General features: G+C 38.0%; 1 protein-coding gene across 3 annotated transcripts; it reads right to left on the bottom strand.

Moving 5' to 3' along the window:
* Positions 1 to 441: 441 nt before the first annotated feature.
* Positions 442 to 23,484, bottom strand: valopa (vertebrate ancient long opsin a). Of its 3 annotated transcripts, none has more exons than XM_047350631.1 (6): positions 22,205 to 23,484; positions 19,251 to 19,461; positions 11,556 to 11,673; positions 10,076 to 10,309; positions 4,183 to 4,421; positions 442 to 3,848 (listed from the first exon to the last, which is right to left on the bottom strand). In XM_047350631.1, exons 1-5 carry the CDS (start codon positions 22,578 to 22,580, stop codon positions 4,185 to 4,187), a joined length of 1,176 nt encoding a protein of 391 aa, XP_047206587.1. In that variant the 5' UTR covers positions 22,581 to 23,484; the 3' UTR covers positions 442 to 3,848; positions 4,183 to 4,184. The 3 variants fall into 3 exon arrangements, with proteins under 3 accessions (XP_047206587.1, XP_047206588.1, XP_047206586.1); XM_047350632.1 differs by having other exon boundaries at positions 442 to 867; XM_047350630.1 differs by having other exon boundaries at positions 442 to 4,421.
* Positions 23,485 to 23,633: the final 149 nt, after the last annotated feature.

The raw sequence follows: 23,633 nt of genomic DNA, 5'->3' as shown, positions 1-23,633 counted from the left end.
TGATTTATGACTGGGCATGTTTTTAGACACACTCACATAAGTGGCGTGATAAGAAACAGTGAGACTGCAGCTTTCCAGTCAATGTGTACATGGACTCTATAAGGGTCTCGAATGAATATTAAGAAAATCTGTTCAAACTGATATTTAGGATCCATATGACTCCCCTTGACATGTATCAAACCTATAGAGTAAATTACAAAACAACGATTTTGTAACAATGGACAATCTGATCCGGAGCCCGTCTTTTAGTTAAATTCCAGCCCATTCCAGGGGCAAAGTGTGAATTCGTCCTGGATTAATGTTACTAAAGTGAACAAAATGGAGACATACTGATGTTTCTTGTGATGTTGTTGCTTAAGTGCAACTGGATCTAGGAGCATCCTAGGGTAACGTCGAAACCAACACAGAGACAGACACATTGAAAGGAGGAGAGAAACAACACACGGCATGACCAAACTGTAATTTAAGAATGAAAAACAATAGTGCAAACAGTACATTATGGTCAAATCTGACATTTTACGTGAACATTACAACATTTCTGCTGGGCAAACTGGTATCACTGTGTTACAAAGCAGTCCAGCGAGGAAAACTCCGACATCACACTCTAGAAACATTTTCCAGCTCATTTTAGGGTATCTTAAGATATTCCAGACCATAAGGGATATATAGGCCCTTTAGCAAGTTCTACATCTGCTTAACCAGAGTGAAATGTTTGGAAAATCTCCAAATGGAGGAGCTCAATAAGCATCCTAAACCCAAGATCCCCTCTACTGACTCCTTTCGATGCAGAGGAACAGCAGCTCTACGCTGAACCTCTCCTGGAAGATGGAGGTCCTCCCCTTATCTCTAAAGCTGAGTCTGGACACCCTATGGAGGAAGCTCATGTCACTCACTTATATCCACACAAACAAAAATCATTTACAGTTACATTAGTAAAACTTTGTATTGATGATTTAAGACTGCTTTACCCATTTCAAAAGAAACACAAAGGTTCTTAATACTGTGGTAATATAAGTGTAAAATGTCACCATACTTACAATATATGATCACCATGGCTCCATATGGCTATACTGATAACATCAATTTATTACAATAAATATGGAACAGATGTACACATCCTTATAATGTGATTTTGGATAGAACAGCCAGACATGACTGGGATGCACAGACAACACAATGTTATATTGTTAATACATAGAGTATCATTGGGCAGCAGATAACAGTGATTAGACAGATACCAAATAGCAGTGAACAAACATGCAACACAAAGTCCAGCAGATGATGTTTGAACACTCACTGCTACACCAGCAGCAAGCTTCGGTGCTGGGTTGTTGGACATTATTTAGCTTCAATATTGCTGTTGATTTTTGCTTAACATGGAAATATACATAGCTTTTGCACATGGCTAATTATCAAAGCCACTCTTGTCCACTGCATTTTTATCACAGTGACTACACTCATAGGCCAACTTACTTGGAACACTGATAATAGTGGGTTTGACCCCCTTTTGCCTTCAGAACTGCCTTTATTATGTGTGGCATAGATTCAACAAAGTTCTCTGAGATTTGGGTCCATATCGACATGATAGCATCACAGATGTAGATTTGTCACCTCTGCATCCATGATGTGAATCTCTGTTGTACTACATCCTAAAGGGACTGTATTGAACTAGGATCTGGTCACTGTGGAGGACATTAGGGTACAGTGAACCAACAGTTGAGTCTGAGAAATTATTTTGAGCTTTGTGACGTGGTGGAAGAAGTTGGTACACTGTTATCAAGAAGACATGGACATGCTCTGCATAGTCAGGAAGGCTATGATGTTTGTACAATGCTCAGTTGGTACTAAGGACGCTAAAGTACTTGTACTTGTTGTCTTTAGCTTATCTGGGACCGGGTCACAGGGGCAGCAGACTAAGCAGAGATGCCCAGACGTCCTTCTCCCAAGACACCTCCTGCAGCTCCTCTGGGAGAAACCCGAGGTGTTCCCAGGCCAGCCGAGAGACATAGTCCCTCCAGCGTGTTCTGAGCCATCCCCTGGGCCTCCTCCCGGTGGGATGTGCCTGGAACACCTCCCGGGGGAGACGTCCAGGAGGCATCTAAAACAGATGCCTGAGCCACCTGATTCTTCTCAATGTGGAGGTGCAGCAGATCTACTCTGAGCTCCTCCCGGATGGCCGAGCTCCTCACCCTATCTCTAAGGGAGTGTCCGGCCATCCTGTGGTGGGAGCTCATTTGAGTATCTGGGATCTCGTTCTTTCGGTCATGACCCAAAGTTCATGCCCATAGGTGAGTGTAGGAAGGCAGATTGACTGGTGAATCGAGAACTGAGCTGAAAACCAAAGCTCTCGATTTACCAGTCGATCTAAGTCAGTCCAGCACAGCGTCCTCAATACTGCAGCAGCCACACCAATCCATCTGTCGATTTCTCGCTTTATTCTCCCCTCACTCGTGAACAAGACCCCGAGATACTTGAACTCCTCCACTTGAGGCAGAAGCTCCCCTCCAAGCTGAAGAGGACAAGCCACCCTTTTCTGGTCGAGATCCATGGCCTCAGACTTGGAGGAGCTAATCTTCATCCCAGCTGCTTCACACTCAGAGGGGCTAAAGTGTGACAAGAAAATAGGTAGGCTGGATCCAAGCTTTCATTTTGCAACTGAAATGAAGACCAGCAACATTTTTTCCAATCTGTCGTTGGAGCCTGTACAAACTGTAAAGCAGTTTTCTATTGATAGCCAACAGGAGCTGCATCCAGTATGTCCTTCTACTAAGTTTCAATGTGTTGTGTGTACAGAGATATTACTCTCTGACCACCCACAGTGTTTCATTCGCCATTTTGTTTGCTATATTATGGGCACCCATCTTGCCCACCATTTTTTCTTTCAGCAACTGTAGTCTTGGTCACACAAACTGCTGTATTAATAATTATTCTTTTTTTTATTATTGTTTAGTAGTTCAGTTGAAAGTTACTAGTTTAGTGAGAGTCAGAGTTTATTGACTCAAGTGTTTTAACTGTAAATTTGGGGTATTACACCATTAAATTCTTGTGTGATCTAAAGAAACGTTTTTTGTGTTTATTCTTTATATGTATTTGGTGCTTCCTTCATTTAATGCTCTATAATACCACAACCAATGCAAGCGGTACTTATAGAACAGCTGACATAGAGTGAAACTGTTTGGTTTTCGACTCCTGATAATCAGGTGGTACCCCAACTTGATGATTTAATAACAAATGACTCCGTTTGGTTAATAAATGTCTTTGGGTACTTATTAATAGCTATTGATAGCCAAACAAGATAATTTTTCCCAACAAGCACTGCTCCCTCTGTCTAAATGTGGTGTTGCATGTGTTTGCACCAGTGTGAATGTTTATGAGCATGCTGATCCCCTGCTGGCTTCTCATTAATACTTTGACTCCAAATCTGCAATGGTAGACTGGTGCCACAGAAACAACTTGACCATAGTCACTAAAGATGAAAGATTTGACCCAAACTAGTCTATGCAGAAAACAGTCAAATAGAAAAAAAAAATTCCAATTCAAAGACCGCTTTGTGCTTTTGACTGAAGCTGACTGAAGCTTGCTGCCAAAGCAAACACTGAAAACAGCATAGGAAAACAACATTTTCTCTGCAGACGCTTCAAAGGCGAAGGCAAGGACAAGATGAAAGGCTGGATGCATTGTGGTATTTGAAATACACTGACCAGCCCTTAACTTACTGATGTCAAGTTCTCGTAATCCACTGCTACATTGAGATTTGAAGGCGGGCACTATAAAGTTGAGTTGAAGTGCCCTCTAATATGATTCACCAATGTGAAGTGTGTCGGGGATAGGAAGAAAACCCAGACATCCTTGAATAACAAGACAGAGGAGTATTCAGTATTTACAAGTGACCTGGTGGGCAAAGGCTTAAGCACATCTATCGGTTCTTTTTTTCTGCTCCTATTTAAAAAAAACAGTAACAAACTACTAAAACAGGCTAAAGCACAAAACTTTTCCACAGTTCCAGAGAACATCAAAAATTCTTCAAAAGTGCCCAGTGCCTCAAAATGTATCTAAGAAATAGATGACTTATTTCAACTTCTCCTAACATCCACAGAGTTTCTCAAGCACACTAGCTGGATGACAAAATGTTAAAAAATCACTTTTAAGGAGGAAAGTAACACCTATTGGAAGGAGGCTTACAGTTACAGCGGACACACTTTGTTCTCTGGGATGGGAAGCTGAGCAAATGAGCCACAATCATTTTGAGAGTCATCAGATCTGGGAGACACGCAGCTGCCCACAGGGATGCGGGCTGCAATGACGGACATTTCCCCTGTGTGACTCTCGGCAGTAATTCCAGGTCGTTCTGAGGTCTGATTTAGGTTACTTTCCGGGATGGTTCCTATGCCGGTAAAGTGCTGGATCAGGCACTTCCTGAACTGCACCAAAAGCAAAGAAAAAAAATTTAAATTAGTCTGATAAGAACTAGTTTACAATTACCAGGTAATTGCCAGTTAATAAACTATGTTGATTGGCTATAACACATATCCTCTTTATAACGTCAGTTTCAGATTTTTTGGACCAAGCATTTTGTCACACAAGCAATTGGGTTTGGTAATCTCTCTAGAAATACAGATGGACAGCACAACGCTCACAGAAAGTCATCAGTTTCTAATGTACTTTGAAATTATGAAGAGGAGCCCTGTTAGAGAACAATACCTAAAACAGCAAGATGTTCCAATCATGGTGAAATGAGATCACCCTCTTTTAGTTCAAGGCTTTATGTTTCAGGACATGATAAACATAAAATGAAAAATCTCAATCAGATTCAATTCCCTCTGAAATTCTGTGGAAAAAGCAAGGGTATACTTGGTTTTCCACATACAGTATTTCCATTTTGATTCCTGGTTTGTTTAATAAAAGATGACAGTGAGGAATCTGTGGTGCAGTTTAGTGCACAGATTTAAATATATGAATCTGGTGAAAACAAGGTGATTTTTATTATATACTAATACGTAAAACCCTGAAACTGGAAGAGGGCATACTTTTTTTTACTGTGACGTAAAGCATGGATGTCTTGTAATAACAATGCAATGATGAACAAGCAGGACACATTAGAGTGTATATAGAGCAAAATGTGCTGGTTTTCGTTTAGAAACATCATTGAATCACATTTCACACATCTGTCTCAACAATGTCATTGTTCAGCGGTTTAACTCAACTTTAATGAGTAATGAACCAGACAGGGGTTGTGCTCAGATCGAGCATTGTCCTGTCAAGCCATGTTTGCTGTATAAAGGATTCACTTGGTGTCAGGTTTAAACTGCTGCCGAAGAATGTCACTCATTTCCCAAATAGTTAACAGTGTAAAATAACATCCAGGACTTTTATATACATACAGAAAATTTAAAATGCAAATTTCCCAAAGTGACTACGGAAACGCTATTTTTAAGGGTTTAGTTATTGGCTAAAAATGGAAAGGTTTTTGATTTTGTGGTATTTAAATTTTCTTTACTTATAAAAAAAGGTGTAGAATATAAGTATTTTTTAACTTAAACATTTTCTTTCACTAATAATCAGCTTTTCACTTTTTGTTGTCAATATGACAGTCATTTACATGGTAGGACATGATTAAAAGGCAGTATAGTTCTCCACTGCATACTAGGAGCCCAGTGATACTTAAATAATACATTTGAGTACACAAGTATGATTTTTTAAAAATAGTTAAATAACATCCGTAAGAAAGTAGAATTTAGAGAAGACAGCTTTATGCCATTGATTTGATTGTAATCAATGTTCTGAATTTGGTCTAAAACTTCTTCATCTAACAGTTACATAACATTTTTGTCATAGTTGCCTAACATTATAAACCAAAAATATTGATTCCATAACACTCCCAAGGGAATAAGGTCATCAAATGCCATCTTAATGGCGAGTAGCTTTTAACATATTTGTTCTTTTAACCTAAAGCAAATGATTCCATGTGCAAAGAGAACATAATAATTAAAAACTGTAAAAGTAAGATTTTGTTATTATTTGTGGTGGTTTTTTTTGGCAGATAATATTTATATTCTTTGTCTGTCAGTCAAAATTAACCAAAGGTTCTGGTATAGGTTCTGGCCTGCAAAATTAAAATTTACCTGTAGGCTAAAATGCTGAGTAGTGTAGAGAACTGAGTGGGCATACTTCTCTGTGAATAATATCTGTACAGTCACATTTAACAGCAGTTGCTGAATGTTCTTTGTTAAGATATGATGTTCACGTCTAAGGTTTATATATTTTCATTGTTTACACCGCCTGTGGTAATATTCAGTGTCAGAGAGTTGTCCCTTTAAAACCTGTAGATGCTTTGTAGTTTTTGGTCCATAAATGGGCGGAATTAAGGCAGGGAAGCAAAGCGATGTTCATTCTTCATCCAATATGATTGAGCTTCAGCTAATTTGCAAAGAAGAATGGGCAATGACATTGAGAGATCAAAACCTGTTACAAACCTCATGTGAAATAGGTTTTAAACAACCTCCTTCGAAGTGATGCAGTTCATGGCTGTTTCATGGTAAAAGACTTCTGACCTTTGAGTTGGCTGGAGGCGTTCACCCATTAAAACTACAAGCACCATTAGTCATGCATCATGGAAATCCCCTGAGACTGTGTTTGAGCTCATTTTGTCATGTACCCCAGTGAGAAAAAATACTAACTGTTGGAGGTCAGATGAATTCATATACAGTCATGTAAAAACAATTTGGACAGCCTACAACGGTCTGTATTTTTTAAAACTTAGAAATATTTAATGCCGCTGTTAAAACTACGGAAAACTCACAATATTAAACAAAACAATAAAAATTGAAGAAAATAACATTTCAAACCTTTCTGTGAAATATATTTAAAAATTCAATTTCTGTACAGGAATGAGTTTAGGACACTTTTTTTCTCCACAACCCTTTTACTACCATCCAGTTGGTGCAGGTGGGATTTAGCTTGTGTTTCTTTTTATTTATTTTGCCTTTAAAACAGTTTTTTTACAGTTAAAAACACAGTAATTCTGAGTAACTGCCTCACACTGCTAGTTGAAGTTGTCTTTTAAAGATGGGATGGAGCACATTGTTTTCTGACAATTGTACAGCCATAAAAATCCAAACCATTTCATGTTACCTATATCTTATTCTGTTTATGGCAAAAATTACACTTAGGCATATTACATCAAAAGCACATGGTTAGAACATTGTTACTCAGCATTTTAACGGAGGTCTGTCCTGTTTAAACCTTAGACATTTATTTTGGTTTCCTCCTACAGTAACATTTGAAATGAGAGTGATTACTATTGTGAGATAGAAAGAGCTGCCTTAGTCCTTTCGAAAGAAAGAAGCAGCTTATGAGTCTGGTAAGGGATATAAAGAGATCTCAAAGGAATTTCAAATCCGCAATCCCACTGTATGGGAAATAGTCTATGAGTGGAGGACATTCAAAACAGGTGCCAACATGTTCAGATCTGGACATTCAAGTAAGTTCCCTCTGAAATCATTGCGCAAGATGCTAAACCCTAAAATGTAATTATGGGACTTACAGCAGGGTCTTGCTACTGCTAATAGAAAGTGGCTGCCTGTAGACAGAGGCTGAATTCGTCTAACCTTCCCGAGAGCTTTGCAAACAGGAAATATTTGCTCTCTAAGAAAAATATGGAGATCAGTCAGACGTTTGCCAGACAGAAAAACACCAGGACCTCTGGAATAATGTAATAATAAAATAATGGATAGTCTAAAACTAAATTATCTGGAAATCATATCTTAGAACATGTTTCGTACTGCTTTCCATGAAAAGAGTTTCAGACCAACTTTGTGGCATGTAGGTGGAATTGTCATGGTTTGGGGAGGCTTTGCTGCAGCAGGACCTGGTTGACTCACCATCATAGTATCCAAAGTGAGTTCTTCTTTTATTATTCATAATTAGACAGGAAATGATCAGAGAGAAAAGGGGGCAAGACATGCAGCTAAGATCCAAAGGTTTGGAATCTGAAGCCGCTTCAGAGACCATCTGTAAACCATTTAAGCTGAAGGAGACCGTAGACTTTGCAACAGGTCAATCACCCAAAATATACCATTAAATCCACCAAGAGCTGCCTGAGAATTAGACAAAAGAAGGTCACGAGAGATCAATGAGATCTAGAAAGTCCTTGATCTTATTGAGACCCTATTGGGTTACTTGAAACGGGCTGTACATGCAATAGCAATACCCCTCAAACATCTCACAGCAGAAGGTGAGGAGTGGGGCAAACTTTCAGTTGAAGGGGGTAACATTAGCTAATATTAGATAACTTTTCCTTAGCGTTTTAATTTCTTTTGTTAATATTTTTTTCGCTTATATGCAATTAATTTACATATTTACAGAGATAGAAAAATGAGATTAGACATCAATATGTGATCATATCCTAATAAAGAAATTAATAATTAATGGGGTGTCTTCTTGGCACCCAGTTAGAGGGGTTCAGACCTGGGGTTATAACATAGAAATCCAGACTTCATGTGGCTATTTATTTTGAATTTCCAAAATTCTACATGAAAACTGATCACTTTCCAATTTATTTGTGAGTATGTTACTTCAGATTGTTCTGTTGACTAGTTTTTCATAGTCATGTTTCATGTAATGTGCCAAATTAATTTAAGAATTCTTGTAAAGTGACCCACAGAAGAATTAAATATCATTTTGAGTAAAAACTGGTCAGAGACGAATAGTACCTTGCCAAGAATTTTCAAAAAGGTTGAATATAAAGATTTCAGTTTGGATGAGGTTTACTTAGATGTGCATAACTATATCTAATATGCATTAAGAGGGAAAGGAAGCTTGTTTATGATTAGGAAACTGCTGGGGTTTAAAATGCAGGCTTATTTTTAAAAGAAGTTATCATTTAAGAATATCTCATACAGGTTTGAAGGTACTAGTTCTGCAACATCCAAATACCAGCTAAATGAGACCATGATAAATAATCACCAAACTTTTTCCACCTGTGACATATAGCCTGTAAAGTTCAAATGAAAAACAAACAAGTCTTTTATGGAGAAAAATATAAAAAATAATTAAAAAGTAAAAAAGCTGTTATAATGCTGTTGCATAAGTGTGCATATCCTTTAACTAATACTTTGTTAAACCACAATTTTATTCAGTTTCTGCTTTCAGTCTTCATTGATTATGGAGAATCAGATTAAGTGGTAATAAACTTCAACTGTCCTAGGATCTTCTTTTTGCATTATTTAATTCATGCACATTAAAAGTGGGAAAAGTTTGGAATTGATTCATCATGGTCAGTTTTCCCAAGTCAAATTAGCGCCACATTTTAAACAGTTGATATATATAGATATGCTGTATCCCCTACATGGCTTCTGACAAAACTGTAAACAATTTTTATGTTTTTTTTTTTTTACAATGGTTTTTATCTGGATACCTTTAAATAAAGGCCAGATTTAGAGAGGGCATGACTACTACTTTGCCAGTCGGCAGGTTCTCCCAGCAGAGCTGTGGAGCTCTGCAGCTCCTCCAAAGGCCTTATGGGCCTCCTAGTTGCATCTTTGATTAATGCTGTCCTTGCCCAGTTAAGGTGGACAATCATCATTTTCATTTTCAGCTAAAGAATTGAACAGGGCTCCTTTCAATGCACAAAGCTTGAGATTTTTTTAAGCTAACACTGGTGTTGTTCCCCAATGTTCTCCAAAAGGGGGGTGAATGCAAATAAACACCAAACCATCCAGAATTCTATTCATAAAAAACAAAAAATTAAGATCATGTATCCTCTTCTTTCCACTTTACAATTATACACGACTCTGTGTTGGTCTATCACATAGAATCTCAAATAAATGCATTGAGGTTTGCGGTTGTAACATGATAATAGGCTAAAACGTTCAAGGCAAATGAAAACTATTGCAACATGCTGGCAGAGAGTTTACTGCCAAAGTAAACTCTCTGCTTGTAGCCTAGGAAGAATTTCTGTTAACGTAACATTTGAAGAAACCTACCACTTGGAAATCATGTAACTACTTTGGATCTCCTGTTATTCATGCCAGTGTTTATTATGACAAGCTAATTTGGCTCTAAAGAAAAACGCTACCTGTTTGTTCATGAAGACGTAGATGACTGGGTTGTAGACAGCAGCTGTCTTGGAGAAGAAAGCCGGGATGGCGGCTGCCCTTGGATCAAGCTCAATAGTGGGATAAGCTGTGACCAGTATGGAGAAGGCTGCATAAGGGGTCCAGCCCACCATAAATGCCACAATCATAACCACAACCATCCGGGTCACCTGCCGCTCGGGCTTCCTGGCGGTTGCGAGACGACCATGAGATACCTGAAGGAAACAGAAATGGAAAATATAAAGGTATTGGTAAATCAGGTTGCCAACATATTTTGAAATGGTTGTGTGATTTTGTTTTGCAGAAAGCGACAGCAGTTTTTCCATGTCATATACAAAATATTGGCAGTAATAATAGAAAAACGTATATATCACATAAGGAGGTAAAGATACACAAGTCCCAAGTCTGGCTAGTTTGCCTAAAATATTCAACAGATTTTGGAGCTATATCTGGATATCTTGCGTGTCATGGGAATTTGTTCTGGTCCATATAGGTTTTGTCTATGTGGAGAGACCTAATGACCATGTCCCTTAAGGCATTTTGTAGCAAGAGTCTGATTTGGGAACCTCAAAGTCTTAACTTTGGTTTCTAAAGATGATTTGGTTCTATTGGCATCTTCATGCGGTAACCTTCAACGTGTCGATTTCCCAGTCTGTCTATGTTCTGAGCCTCACCTGGTCATAAGATATGGACGATGACCAAAAGAACAAGGAGCTTCCTCTGTAGTGTGGCTGTGCTGGTGGCTTAGAGGTAAGGTGAGGAAAAACGACCCAGTTAGGAACCTAAAGTAGTTCAACTGTTTATCTGTATATAAAACAGTCAGTTGAGATGGTTTGGGCATCTGATCAGGATGAACACAGTGGAAGATGATGCATTGATACATTGATGGATATAGTCATCAAGTATCTGATCAGGGTACCTTTACACAGGCTGAGGCATACACTGCACTGTAAAATTAACCAGATGGCGGTGGGACGTATTAGAAATACAGGTGGGCTCCCTATTAACTGTGACAGCGCTTGTGAGATGGCCAAATGTTTTTAGCTTGCAAAATAAATTTAAGTAGTGTTTTACTGTGGCAGCATAGCAGGGAAATTAGTGGACTGGGTCAAAGGGTGATGACTATGGTTTCCTTGTATCCAAAAGGTGGAGCCGCTAGCATTGGTGTTGCTTGGTCAAAGAGAATTTGTAGCACAGCTGGCCTCAGGAACAGGCTACAGTCCCATTATGACGACAGTGTGCTAGCATACTAGTTGCACAGAAGCATCATGATACCCATCACAATGAAGAAGGTTTTCCGAATTTTAAGTCATGTAGAAAAAAACATCAGGATAAATGTCTATGCACTTCAAAACTCTCCATCTGCCATCAAGCACTAGTATTGAAAATCATAAAAACACTGCATACAAATGTCCAAGGCAGCACAAATCCTCAAGCATTTTGTGTTGTGCAGGAACTGACCTTTCTGAGCTTCCTGAGGAGCTTCCCATAGCAGAAGAATATTACTCCGAGTGGAAAAATGAAACAGGTGGTGAAGAAAGTGATAATATAGCTGTGGTCTGTTATGTTGGTTGAATACCTGTTGAGAGGTAGACAAAAATAATCACTGATAATATTCACCATTACAGTACATCTTGATAAGGTAATAAGCTGATGATTGGATCAGCTGTTACACTAACTGTCACTTTAAGAACCAAAGAGCAAACAAACAATTCCCAGCTATGAGATGCTGCAAAATTCAGGCACTTTTATGTGACTCAAGAGAAATGGCACAGTTTAGCTCCTCATTCGAGCTTTAGTTAAATGGAAAATCTCACAGCTGAGGCAAATTTCTGTGAACACTTAAGAGCCCTCAGGACACCAATTTAGTCTAATTAAGTCATTTCCATAAGAACATCTACAACTCTCTAATGAAGCAAGCTTCAGATTAATTTCTGGAGATCCACCTGACAGATAAAGATGTGTGTGTGTGTGTGTGTGTGTGTGGTGGTGGTGGGGGGGGGCACAGGCCCAGATTTGTAAATGTTAATTCTACACTTTACTGATAATGTAATTTTGGGCATCCCCATTGTGTTGAACTGAACTGAGATGAAATCTCAGTTTAATTCTAGGCAATCCAGTGTAGTAGATGTATTTGAATGCACCATAGAAGCATATCTATAGGAAGAGAAAAAGTTTTTTTATTCAACTTAAATTAAACAAAAGTTGCTTATTTTTTGCCCAAACGCAGGAAGGAACGTTGCTAACACACCATTTTTACCCCCTTACGGCTCTGCTTTTAATGCATTAAGAGGGTTGTTTACATGTTTATGGAGAAATCAGTTGATTTGCTAAATTGTGGGTCATTAATTTGTGGTTAAAGTTTCTTTAGTTGTCTAAAGTTAGTTTAATGTAGAAATTAAGAGCAACTACAATAGTTCATAGATCGTTTTGGGTCATTTTGTTTTTATCTTTAAAGAGTCTGATAACAGATGGATGTTGAAGCAAAAATAGTAAAATATAAACATTCCATTAACTACTGCAACAACTTTTATTGCTTTCTTAAATAATTTGAATTAAAATATATTTTGATAAAGTATAAACATAAAAAGGTTTATGTTTTATGGTTTTCTAAAAATGAAATATCCTTTATATGAGCTGTATTGCTGTTTTTTAGACTAAAATGTAGCTTTGTTTTATTCCACAATTTGCATTCATATTGCACACCTTAAAGGCTCCTCCTTTTAAAAAGTATCTGTTTTTGATATTACCTGGCCTTTTTGTGTGAACAGGCAGCAGCCGAGGTTTCATAACATTGTGTTTCCTTCTATTAAATGGAAAGACAGAGGAAGCAACAGCTCTGACCAACCACAAAGACATGCTGAGAGGCACGCCATGAGGTAAACTCAGTTTTATGTAACCCTGGTATCATAGTCCTAGTTGAACATTAAGCAAGGTGTTTTTTCTTGTATGAAGGTTATTAGAGTGATTAGGTGTTGGTTATCAGCTACCTCATCTTTCATTACACTGATTTTAATTAATTAGATATTTAGTCTTCTCAAATGGTTAACCGGCTTGTCCCAAGCCAAATTTAGACTTGTAAAAAGATCTTGCAAAGGGAACATTAAAAACACTGTATGAGCAACTAGGTTTATATAAGCAGCAAGTTCTTTTAGCTATCAAAAAGAGCAAGAACTTGTTGATACTGGCACAAAGAAGTGTTGATCTATAAAAATCCACCAGAAATAATTTCTATTTGCCAATCCTGTGCTTCACTGCTGCCCTACCTCTGTGTGGAGTGTATGGGTGCTCTGGGTGGGGTGCCTGGTGCTGCTGCGACTTTTAAGAGCTGAGGCAACCTGCCCTTTGCTACTCTTGGGTGCTGAATGTTGCAAGCTTTCTGCCCTTCTCACCATTCTAGCATCTCTGCATCTCCAGGTGATGAATTTATGCACACACAACTCCACTTACTTTTACACACACACTCAGCCACCCCCATCCCATACAAATAATTCAGCTGGTTGATGGTTACACGAACAAAGGTTCCTATTTCATTGAAGTGGCCAGTCTATTTTGATGCCATTTGAAGTCTTGAATTTATAAAGTCAATCATGCAATTACGATACCATCTTGAGAGACACTATCTTTATGGCACCAAGATTTGCCAGAATTTTGGCCCATTTCTCCTGACAGGTTCTAAATCAATAGAGTGTCATCTCAATATAAATACTACAAAGACAGAAGAGACTATCATAAGGTGTGCTTGTTTGCATTTTGCTGAGATGTTTTGCTACAACTGAAGGCAGGTGTACACATCCCTATGTGGTTTTAATTCTTTCCTTCTTCTCATCATAATTTCTTCAACAGTGTTCAAATAGTGGAATATCACTATGCCCTTAACAAAATATTAACCTCTAAAATAAGTACTTTAGTGATTAAATATTACTTCTAATGAACTTAGTAAATGTACCACCAGAGTCAATTCCTAAATAAATGTCTTAGCATCTAATGTAGGTAGTGCCTTGCAAAAACAATCATACCCCTGGAACTTTTTTTACCTTTTGTCATGTAACAACAAAGATGTATACATTTTCTAACAAAGCAATACTTAATAATGAAGTTCAAACGTTGGGCCTGCATTTGTATTCAGTCTCCCTGAGTCAATATTTTGAAGAACCTCCATAACAGCTGCAGTTCTTTGACAAGTTTTCCTCCACGATTGTCCTTCATTCAGTTGCATCCATCTTCGCATCAACTCTGACCAACGTTCCTGTCCCTGCCGAAGAAAATCATCCCCACAGAATGATGATGCCATGTCCATTTAAACCATGAAGTGTTAGTTTTCCACCTGACATGCTGTTTTGTATGTGGGTTTCATCTGATCAGACCACCTTCTATCACGTGGTTGCTCTGTCCCGAACATTGCCTGTACCAAACTCGAAACAAGACTTCTTTTAACTTTCTTTCAACAATGTCATTCTTCTTGCCGCTCTTCCATTAAGCCCAGACTGCAGGAGTGCACAAACTACTTTTCATGTCGACGGATTCTTCAAACTGAACTGTAGATCTCTGAAACCCCTTAAGAGTTACCATGGGCCTTCTGATTCTTGGGATAATGTTGATAACCTAGCCCTCCTTCAAACTACACTCCAACTTTCTCCCTGACCTGTCCGCTGTGTTCTTTGGTCCTAATAATGCAATTTGTTCATTAATTTCCTCTAACATTAGCATTACACTGTGAATAGATAACACTCAGGGGTACTCTATTGGCTTATTGTGAAGCCAGCTGGTTGAACAGGATTTTATTTAAGGGTATCAGACTAAAGGGTGCCGAATAGAATCCCCACATTTCATATTTCTATTTATGAAAAATATTTTTAAACAATGTTTCATTTTAATTGTATAATATCTAATTGTGTCAATCTTTCAAAAGCAAATGAAATACAGTTAAGTGTGTGGATGTACTATGAAAATTATGATAAAGTTCAAGGGGTAAGAACACTTTTGCAAGGCTCTGTAACATTTAAAAAATAAAAAATAAAGGGTTTTACATCCTTCCATGTAATAAGAATTTATATTTGGTATATTAAACAACTGCAGGAAATAAATTTTAGTTATGTTGTAGATTAGGGTAAGTTAAGTACACTTTAGGCACATTTTATTCCCTAGTGATTGTAATTTCTTATTTTGCTCGCATATTTTTACTTCTGTGATCGTCATTGATGCTAAAATGAACACATAATAAAATATTTCATCAAAACTGGTTGAAAGAAAACTGGCTTGCATAAGGGGAATGATCTCTTTTAAACAGTTCTAAATAGGAACATGCATATTCCCACCAATTCCTCAGAATTCAACTACAAACCTTTCATTGATACAATTCCAATTACACTCAAACCTTTCACACAAGAACAGGGCTGCAGCACGTATGTGTGGTCTACAAGTTTTCAGTGTAAAAAGTGTTCACATTAATGAGGCTTTTAAATTCACCGGAGTCATCATCCTGCAGCTGCTGGACCTCACACACTCTGCTCTAAACCAAATGCTTTCTGTTGGAAATCCTGCAGCATGGATTTGGTGGGTAGTAGCTACTTACATTTACTGAGTTCCATTTACTTGAGTAACTTTTTGAAATAAAATTACTTGTAGGAGAAGTCATACTGCACTTTTTACTTCTACTTGAGTAATATTATTTTGAAGTAATGTTACTCTCACCTGAGCATAATTTCTGGCTACTCCTCTGACAGCATGCAACCAGAGGTGAGCCTGATAATCCATGTCCCTGCAATCTCCAAAAGGAGATCTGTTAATTGCCTTGAGTGAACCATTTGTTCTCCCATATTTTGGTTTCAGAAATTATTCTCCATCTGGGCTTAAGATCATCACTAAGTTTTATATCAGCAGGCCTTTGATCAAAACAGCTAAATAGCATTACCCAGATGGCTCAACGAGGGCTGAGGTTACAGTCGACCTGCTTCTTGGCTTCCTTTATGAAACGCATTCATGTGAGCTCATACGGCTGAGGAATCCCTGTAGATTGGAGGCCATGGACTGTGTGTGTAGAATAGCTATGATCTTTATCTGTTTGTGTTCAATGTATGTGGATAAAAATAAGTACCTGGAGGGTATTATTAGGCTGACGTTCAGAGAAACCTACCAAAAATTACTTAGCATTGATACAAACTGGTAGTTAGGACTAAGTGCCTATAAACATGTATTAATCCTCCCTGAATACTTCCATATTTTGTCACATTACAACCACAGACAGAATGTACTTTATTAGGATTTTACATGATTACACCAACTACACACCACAAAGTACATAATTGTGAAGATGAAAGAAAAGCTATTGGATTTTCAAAAAAACTGAAAGGTTTGTTGTGTTTTTGTAATCCTTTACTCTGATACCCATAAATGAAATTCAGTGTAACCAATTGAAGGTGTGCAGAGCTTGAAGAGACACACACCAAAAGATGGAAGGCAGCTCTACAAAATAGACTTACCACACTCTTCAGATTTCTACTAGTTAAAAATATTAAAAACTAATCAGTCCTTTTTCTTCCACTTCACAATCACACACTACGCTGTGTGGGTCTATTGCACACAATCCCAATAAAATACATTAGAGTTTGCGGTTGCAACCAGACAAAATGTTTAAGAGGTATAAATATATATGTAAAGCATTGCATGAGTGATTAGTCATAAAAATATGATTTTTATTATGTCTAAGTGGAATATCTTATGGTGCAGCCCAGAAAGTTGTAATTTAAAACCAAGGAAGAGGAAGTGCACCCTCCAAACAACACACTATTACCTGAGTCCACCCTGTAAGGATGTGTGCATCATCTGACTAAATGCGATATTAAATATCATTAACAATTATGTTTTATCCATAAATAGGCTGAGACATTACTAAAGGGTTTATAAACACAACTACTGTGACAAGCCTTTTGTACTTTTTGACATTTTTTCTTGTTTTTTTGGCTCAGTTTTGTAATATTAAAACCACTCCATTTCAGTAACATAACTTTGATTTATTATTTTTATGAAGACTGTGACCCGAAAGGCAACTTGAAATTCATACTTTTGTATCATCTTATGGGTTTTTTAACTCCCTGAGGTAAATGTCAGTGTTTTATTTTTGTGTGGTCATAAAGAAGCGCGTGGCACAAAAAATACTTTCTAGAAGGTAAATTGCATAATCTTTTACAGCCAGAAAATGTACAAAATCTCTAAACTGGCCTTTCAGTTGTTTTTCAAAGCATATACGTAGTTAAAAATACACATCTCTTAAACAGCCAAGTTAATGTTAAATAGTATACCATTATTTTCCCCTCCTTTTAAACCACCAAATGTCTACCATTGGCTTGAAGTAACTTTTACAGACAAATTACACATCGTTGTGGGAATACTGTAGATGGAGTTTGAATAGCATAGCAGACGGTGTCTCTGTATAATGTTTTGACAGCAATATTACTGAAGGGCTTTAAATGCTTCCAGACTGATTATTTTCAGAAACGTTGGACTTTTAGCTGCTTCCATTCACTAAGTGTGGCAGCTACCTTGGCCAGATCTCCGTTGTGTTCTTCTCCAAGCACTAAGATATCAGATTTGCTTTTTTTGTCATGAGAAATGGCCTCTGCAGAAACAGCACTTTCATTTAATAAACAACCCCCAAACCTTATCTTTTCAGAGCTAATTTCTCAAGTAGCAAACACGACAAGAATACCGTCACAATAGGGAGTAATTAGGGAATAATAGCCTTCTTCTACCTTCTTTTTCAACAATTGTTTTTATAGTCTATTTTCCGCAGTGTATTGGTATGGACAGTATGGCACCGTGCCCAGGGCAGCTTTCTTTCAGAGGGTGGCCGGAACAATAAAAAAACATTTTTTCCCTTTAGGTCTTCTCTGTGGTTCATTTGCTTGTCCAGTTTCTTAGACTGGGCACTGTCAGAGACATTTGTCAGAGAACATTAGAGACCAAGGAACACAAAAGACAGGTCATGGAGAAAGTTGTAATGAAATGTATAGCATACAGTATATAGTTATGCTGTCAAACAGTATCCTAGCCTTTAAAAATATGGAGAACTTGCAATATTTGTGAAGAAAAGCCATCAGAAAATGTTCAGTTTTCTACGAACCATGTAGGGGACACATGGTGTATGAAGGTATTGGTCAAATGAGACCAACATTTTACTTTTTAGATAATATTTAAAACACTATGACTGGTAGAAACTGACACAGTATGTCACCCTGAACACACCATCCCCAGGTTTTAAAATAGTGAAGCAGCATCATGTAGGGATGCTTTTCTTCAGCAGAGGCAGGTAAACCACCATGTTTCTCCCTGGGGTTGATGTGTTCAGGGTGATGTGCAATGTTATTTAAATAAAGGGGAAAAACACCTTGCTACCTGCTTTCCTGAAGAACCTTTGATCTAAATTACACATTGTGTACATATACATGTTTACTATGTATTTGACATTTCTTAAATGCTCTAAATGTTTACATTGTTTTTCTTTAACAAAACTGGCTTCAGTAAGGCTACAGTTTACAAATCGTATTCTTTCCTTCATATGCTCCTCCAAAGTATTCGGATTTTGTTGCAGTCTTCAAAAGTATATTGTTTAGAGGGTTTCTTGTTTAACTGTTGGAAGATTTTGCTGAAGTTTGATTGGGAATTTTACAGGTGCACAGAAGATATATAATGGGACACAGGCCCCAGTAACCTGGGTCTGACGATGCCTATGAGTTTGATTGAAGTGTATTCATTTGCTAGAACGGTCCAGTCAAAGTACAGACCTAAACTGAATTCTGTGGAAACCTTGAAAATGGATGTTCTGGGACGTTCTTTATCCAATCTGATTAGGTTTAGGCTATTACACTGTACGAAGGAGGGTCAACAAAGGACTGATTCCAGGGGGAAAGATGTGAATATAAATGCACACCACACTTTTATGATTTTTAATTGTCTTTTTTATGTGCTAATTAGTGTTGGTCTATCACAACAAATCCTATACTTGAAGTTCTTTGCTATGTGACAAAATATAAGAAAAGCTTAAGGTGTGTGAATACTTGCATTACTAAGTTTTTAAATAGAGATATAAAATGTGCTCAGGGTGACATTCGTACAGCTTCCTGTGTCTACAATGACAACAAAATTTTCACATCTCACCAGTCAGGCTCGCAGGTGGTTCCGATCTTGCTCACAGTGTATCTGTTCCAGCCCAGAACAGGTGGGAAGGTCCAGATAAAGGAAAACGTCCACACGAACAGCAGACCCAGGATGGCATGCTTGGCTTGCAATCTAATGTTCCCCAGGGGCCGACAGATCACAAAGAAGCGCTCAAAGGACAGGACAGCCAAGGACCACAGGGCCACGATACCTGAGGAAATCAGCAATAAGAAACACGCCAGTGATAAATGTGTATTATTTAGAAATTGAGCTCATAAGGTGTGTTTTTGCATCTTTTTTGCTCTCTAACACCCATGCTTCTGAATTTTTAAGTACACAACCCAGAGGTCAACGTGGCTGTGCTGTTGCTGGAAATACTTTAATGATCTGGTTTAGGTGCGTTCAGTTGCCTGCTAATGGGGCTAAAAAAGGCAACCTTTAATTGTGGTAATAAGTCACTCTCAGAGACTGAAGTTAATTACTTATCCCTGCATAGTCAGGTTCTCTTTGTGTCTGCCTGATAGGCTTACAGCAAAGGACAAAGTGGACAGGTGGAAACAGCTTAATTACCACCCTCTTTTTTTAACACAAGCTCCTGGCATAAAGGTTCACAAGTAAAATTAGCATCATCACCACCTAGTGCTGGTTTTTACAGTTTCAGGAAGGTTCAGACAGATCATTTAAAGGATGTTGTTTCAAGAAAGCAACAAACCTCGTTTAGTTTTTACTTTTTTACAGCACTGACCTGTATTTGCTTATTCACAGCTGCTAAAGATATATATAAATGTTTAATACAGACCAAAAATGCTGATCATTGATTTGATTTTAATCTCATTTTGACTCAATAGGGTGTAATTTCCTGGAAATTATAGTTGGTATTCCTTTTCTGATAAGGACATCCTCTCACCTCCAGGGAAACCTGTCTAAGATACTAAAAGGGGTTCAAACAATGCTTTTTTCCCCTAAATGTAAGAAAGAACAGACTTTTGTATGAACTGTTCAGGTATTCCCTTTACTCCTGCTTGCATATTTTCTCACCAGATTCCCATGATCCCAGATTCAGAGCTTGTTATGTACTTTCGTACAAGGAGCTTCACTAAAGGAAAAAAAACAGAATCCATTAAATTAGCTAACCTGGTGATCACGGGGATGGTAACCTACTTATGGCAAGTCATGCAGCACAGTGTGTGAGAAAGCTCCCGTAGGACAATGCAGCTGCTGCTAAAATCTGATGTGAGCGTAGCTTTGACTCACTCCGGGGGGCTGAGGTGTAGGGGGGTTCTGATATGATCCTACGTCTGTTTTCATGGAATGCAGCACAAAGGCAAACAGTGTGCAGGTGCAAAAATATATGAAATTAGACAGGTAATTCACAAAAGAAACTCAAAATCAAACTTCTTCAGCATTTCAAACACTGCTTGTTTAGCCTCAAACAAATTAGCCGAATTTAGCTGAGGAAGCTGTTAAAGTATTCTGATATTTTAAAAATGTAACTGTTTTATTGGTGTCTTTGCTACACTGCTACAATGATATACCTTTAATTTTACTACTTACTATACATCAAATGTCATATTTTGTCTCTCTATCATAAAAATGCACCCGTCATTCAGCTAGAGACTGGAATCAGATGATTCTTTCTTCATCTGCTTTAAAAAAAAAATCACAACTTTTCACATATTTTTTAACTGCAACGAAACTAAAAATCTGATCCCACTGTCTGGTTTTGCAGATTGCAAAACAAAGGCGAATTATTTGCGGGAGCAAACGTCTTTCAACCACTGGATATCTGTTTTCAATAGCTACTTAAGATCAACTAGTCCTTGCCTTTTTTAGCTTGGAAACATGTGTTGAAAGTTACACTTTTTCAACCAATAGGTGCTTTTCAAATTTACACTATACAAAAATGTTAAAAATCAGGCTTGTTTAGCAGATTTGATCAACCTCAACCACCCTCAGTCACATTTAGAGATCAACAGAAAGACGATGTCTCACCTTCACTTATTCACATTGTTTAGGATGAAGAATGTTCCTAATCAATGTAGAATGTTGAATTTTATGCCTTTTGATAAAATTTTGCTCCGGTAGAACAAGTTAATATTTTTTTAACATTCTGTATCACTTTATTTTAAATATGATTTTCTAACATCCTGTAATCTTTTTCTCTACATGTTAAATTTTACTTAGTATCCGTAAAATGTCACTTTATGCGTTTTTCTATTATATCACAGAGATGCACCAATCAGTCTGTCAGACATTGGAAATGGGTTATTTTCGTAAGATTGGCTCTGATCAGGTTTACCAGCACCTCAAACTAAAATTAAAAATCCTTATTTGTTAATACAATCAAGGCTAAAAACGTCTGCCATTTTCTGTCTGAACACCTGAAACCAACAGCATGTGTGATGCACTTTTCGGTGTATTAAAAACAGATAAATATTAGAGGCATAGGCTTTGATGAATAAATGGTGATAATACTGTAATTACTTCATTTCTGAATTCTCTGGATTCAGAACTACCTCTATCAAGAAATCTGCAACATTTTTTACCTCGTTTATGTGTTATAGTTGAAATCTGTCAAAATAAAAATATTCAAGGAAACTGAAAATTGGTATCAGCCAAAAAAAACCCTCATCGGTGCATCTTTACTCCATTTGTTGTGAAGAATTTCACACTATTTTTCTATGTGCACGCCTGCTTAAAGAAGTTGAGCAGACTTCCTGCACTCTAAATGTCAGTATTAGACATTTGTTTACAGAAATAAACGTCTTTTAGTCCTAGAGGTCCCTATTCATGAACTGATGGTAAAGGTCAGCTTTTCTGGGAATCTATGGAGTTGTTAAAGTCATCAGACTAATTTGTAATCTAGGTTTTTAGATTCTGGTGCCTACAGCTGTAGAGTTTGCTTTAATCCATCCACAAACTCCAACACATCCAGGAAATAAGCCTAAACCTACCAAAGAACGTGACGGCAAAGCCCTCAAAGACACAAGCCCACCTCCCGAGGAAGAAGTACCCCCTGGCGTTCGTCAGGAAACTTATCAGTCCGCCGGTGAGGGACACCAGAAAGTCTGCGATGGCCAGATTAACTATGATGTAGTTCAGGGGCTGTCTGAGTTGTTTGAACTTGAAAGTGACAAACATGACCAGGAAATTTTCGGTCAGAGACAGCGAGGTGACCACGAACATGACGACGGCCAGGACGGTGAAGTTCCACGGCGCGATGTTCTTGATGGGTCCGCTGAACGGGTCGTCGGTGGTGGGGATCTCAGCTGCCACGGTGTAAGACACTGCGTTCACTGACAGGCTCAGGGTGTCCATTGTCCAAGCCATGGGATGTGAAACCTTAAAGGACAGAAAATACCACTTGCTCTCTTTTTCTCATGTTCAAAAGTTCCCCCGGAATCACTCCTGGAGACTGTGGCTGCGACGCGCGTCATGTGCGCTCTGACGCTCCGCTTCCACAAACTTCTGTTGAAATCCGAACATTGCAAAAAGCACAACAGAGAAATCCACTGGACCTGTTTCGCTCAAATAGTCGCTACTGTAAAAGTGAGGCTCTGGAACAATAAGCGCGAAGGAGCGACGAGGGAGGCATCTTGGAGGGTGTTATATAGAGGCAGCTCCTGCATCACTGCTGCTGCCCTGAGGAGAAGCGACAAGACAGCTGCTTCCAGCCCATGCGCGCTTCTTTTCACAGCTCTGGTCACAGCAAAGAGCTCCAGGTTGAATCCTGCATCCAAGATCGATCCCATTCAGCCTTTTCCACCGCAAATTAAGTGTCATAAATATTTGTCATCTTTTACTCAATAAACGCAGCATAAGGACGTTTATTATACATTAAAATAAACATAATGACCCAATTAAGGAATAATATATCACAAGATAAATTAATAAAATAAAAAGTAGTGTAAAAAAAAGTTTCCCCCTCTTAGGTTGAAAGTCAGTTATTTGTTTCATTTTGTAGGGAGAAAAGAATCTTACACTAAACTATTTTATTTAACAGATAATTTTTCTAGCTCTGACAAACAAACCAAATCTTCTAATTGCGTTGTTGTGATTAATTGCTTTATTCAGATCGAGCAGATGAAACGTATGAAAGGAACTACATTGAGGGAAAACATTAGTAATCACTCAAGAAAGAAAAAAAACATCACAGTTACTCCTCTGTTGCTCCTCTCTGGCTTTTGGAAAGCTTGAATTGTTTGTGGTTTGAATTTACTAATAAAAAATAATATTCTTCATTAACCAGGTTTCAGCATTCTTGAATAGCGTGAGAGATTTGTTTTGTATGATGGACCCTTGTCATTGCATCATTTCTTTCAATTTCTATTGAACATTTTCAACTGGATAGACATTTTGGTCTCTAATGGTCCTTTAGCTGTC

This window comes from Girardinichthys multiradiatus, chromosome 22 (genome assembly GCF_021462225.1).
Source record: "Girardinichthys multiradiatus isolate DD_20200921_A chromosome 22, DD_fGirMul_XY1, whole genome shotgun sequence".
Lineage (NCBI taxonomy): Eukaryota > Metazoa > Chordata > Actinopteri > Cyprinodontiformes > Goodeidae > Girardinichthys > Girardinichthys multiradiatus.
This window is presented reverse-complemented; position numbering and strand designations above follow the sequence as displayed.

Coding starts and splice junctions, on each gene's coding strand:
- valopa (XM_047350630.1), bottom strand. CDS start 22,580: ATGGCTTGGACAATGGACACCCTGAGCCTGTCAGTGAACGCAGTGTCT. Junction 10,310..11,555: donor TCCTCAGGAAGCTCAGAAAG/GTCAGTTCCTGC, acceptor TGTTTCCTTCAG/GTATCTCATGGTCGTCTCGC. Junction 4,422..10,075: donor ACGTCTTCATGAACAAACAG/GTAGCGTTTTTC, acceptor CTTTTGGTGCAG/TTCAGGAAGTGCCTGATCCA.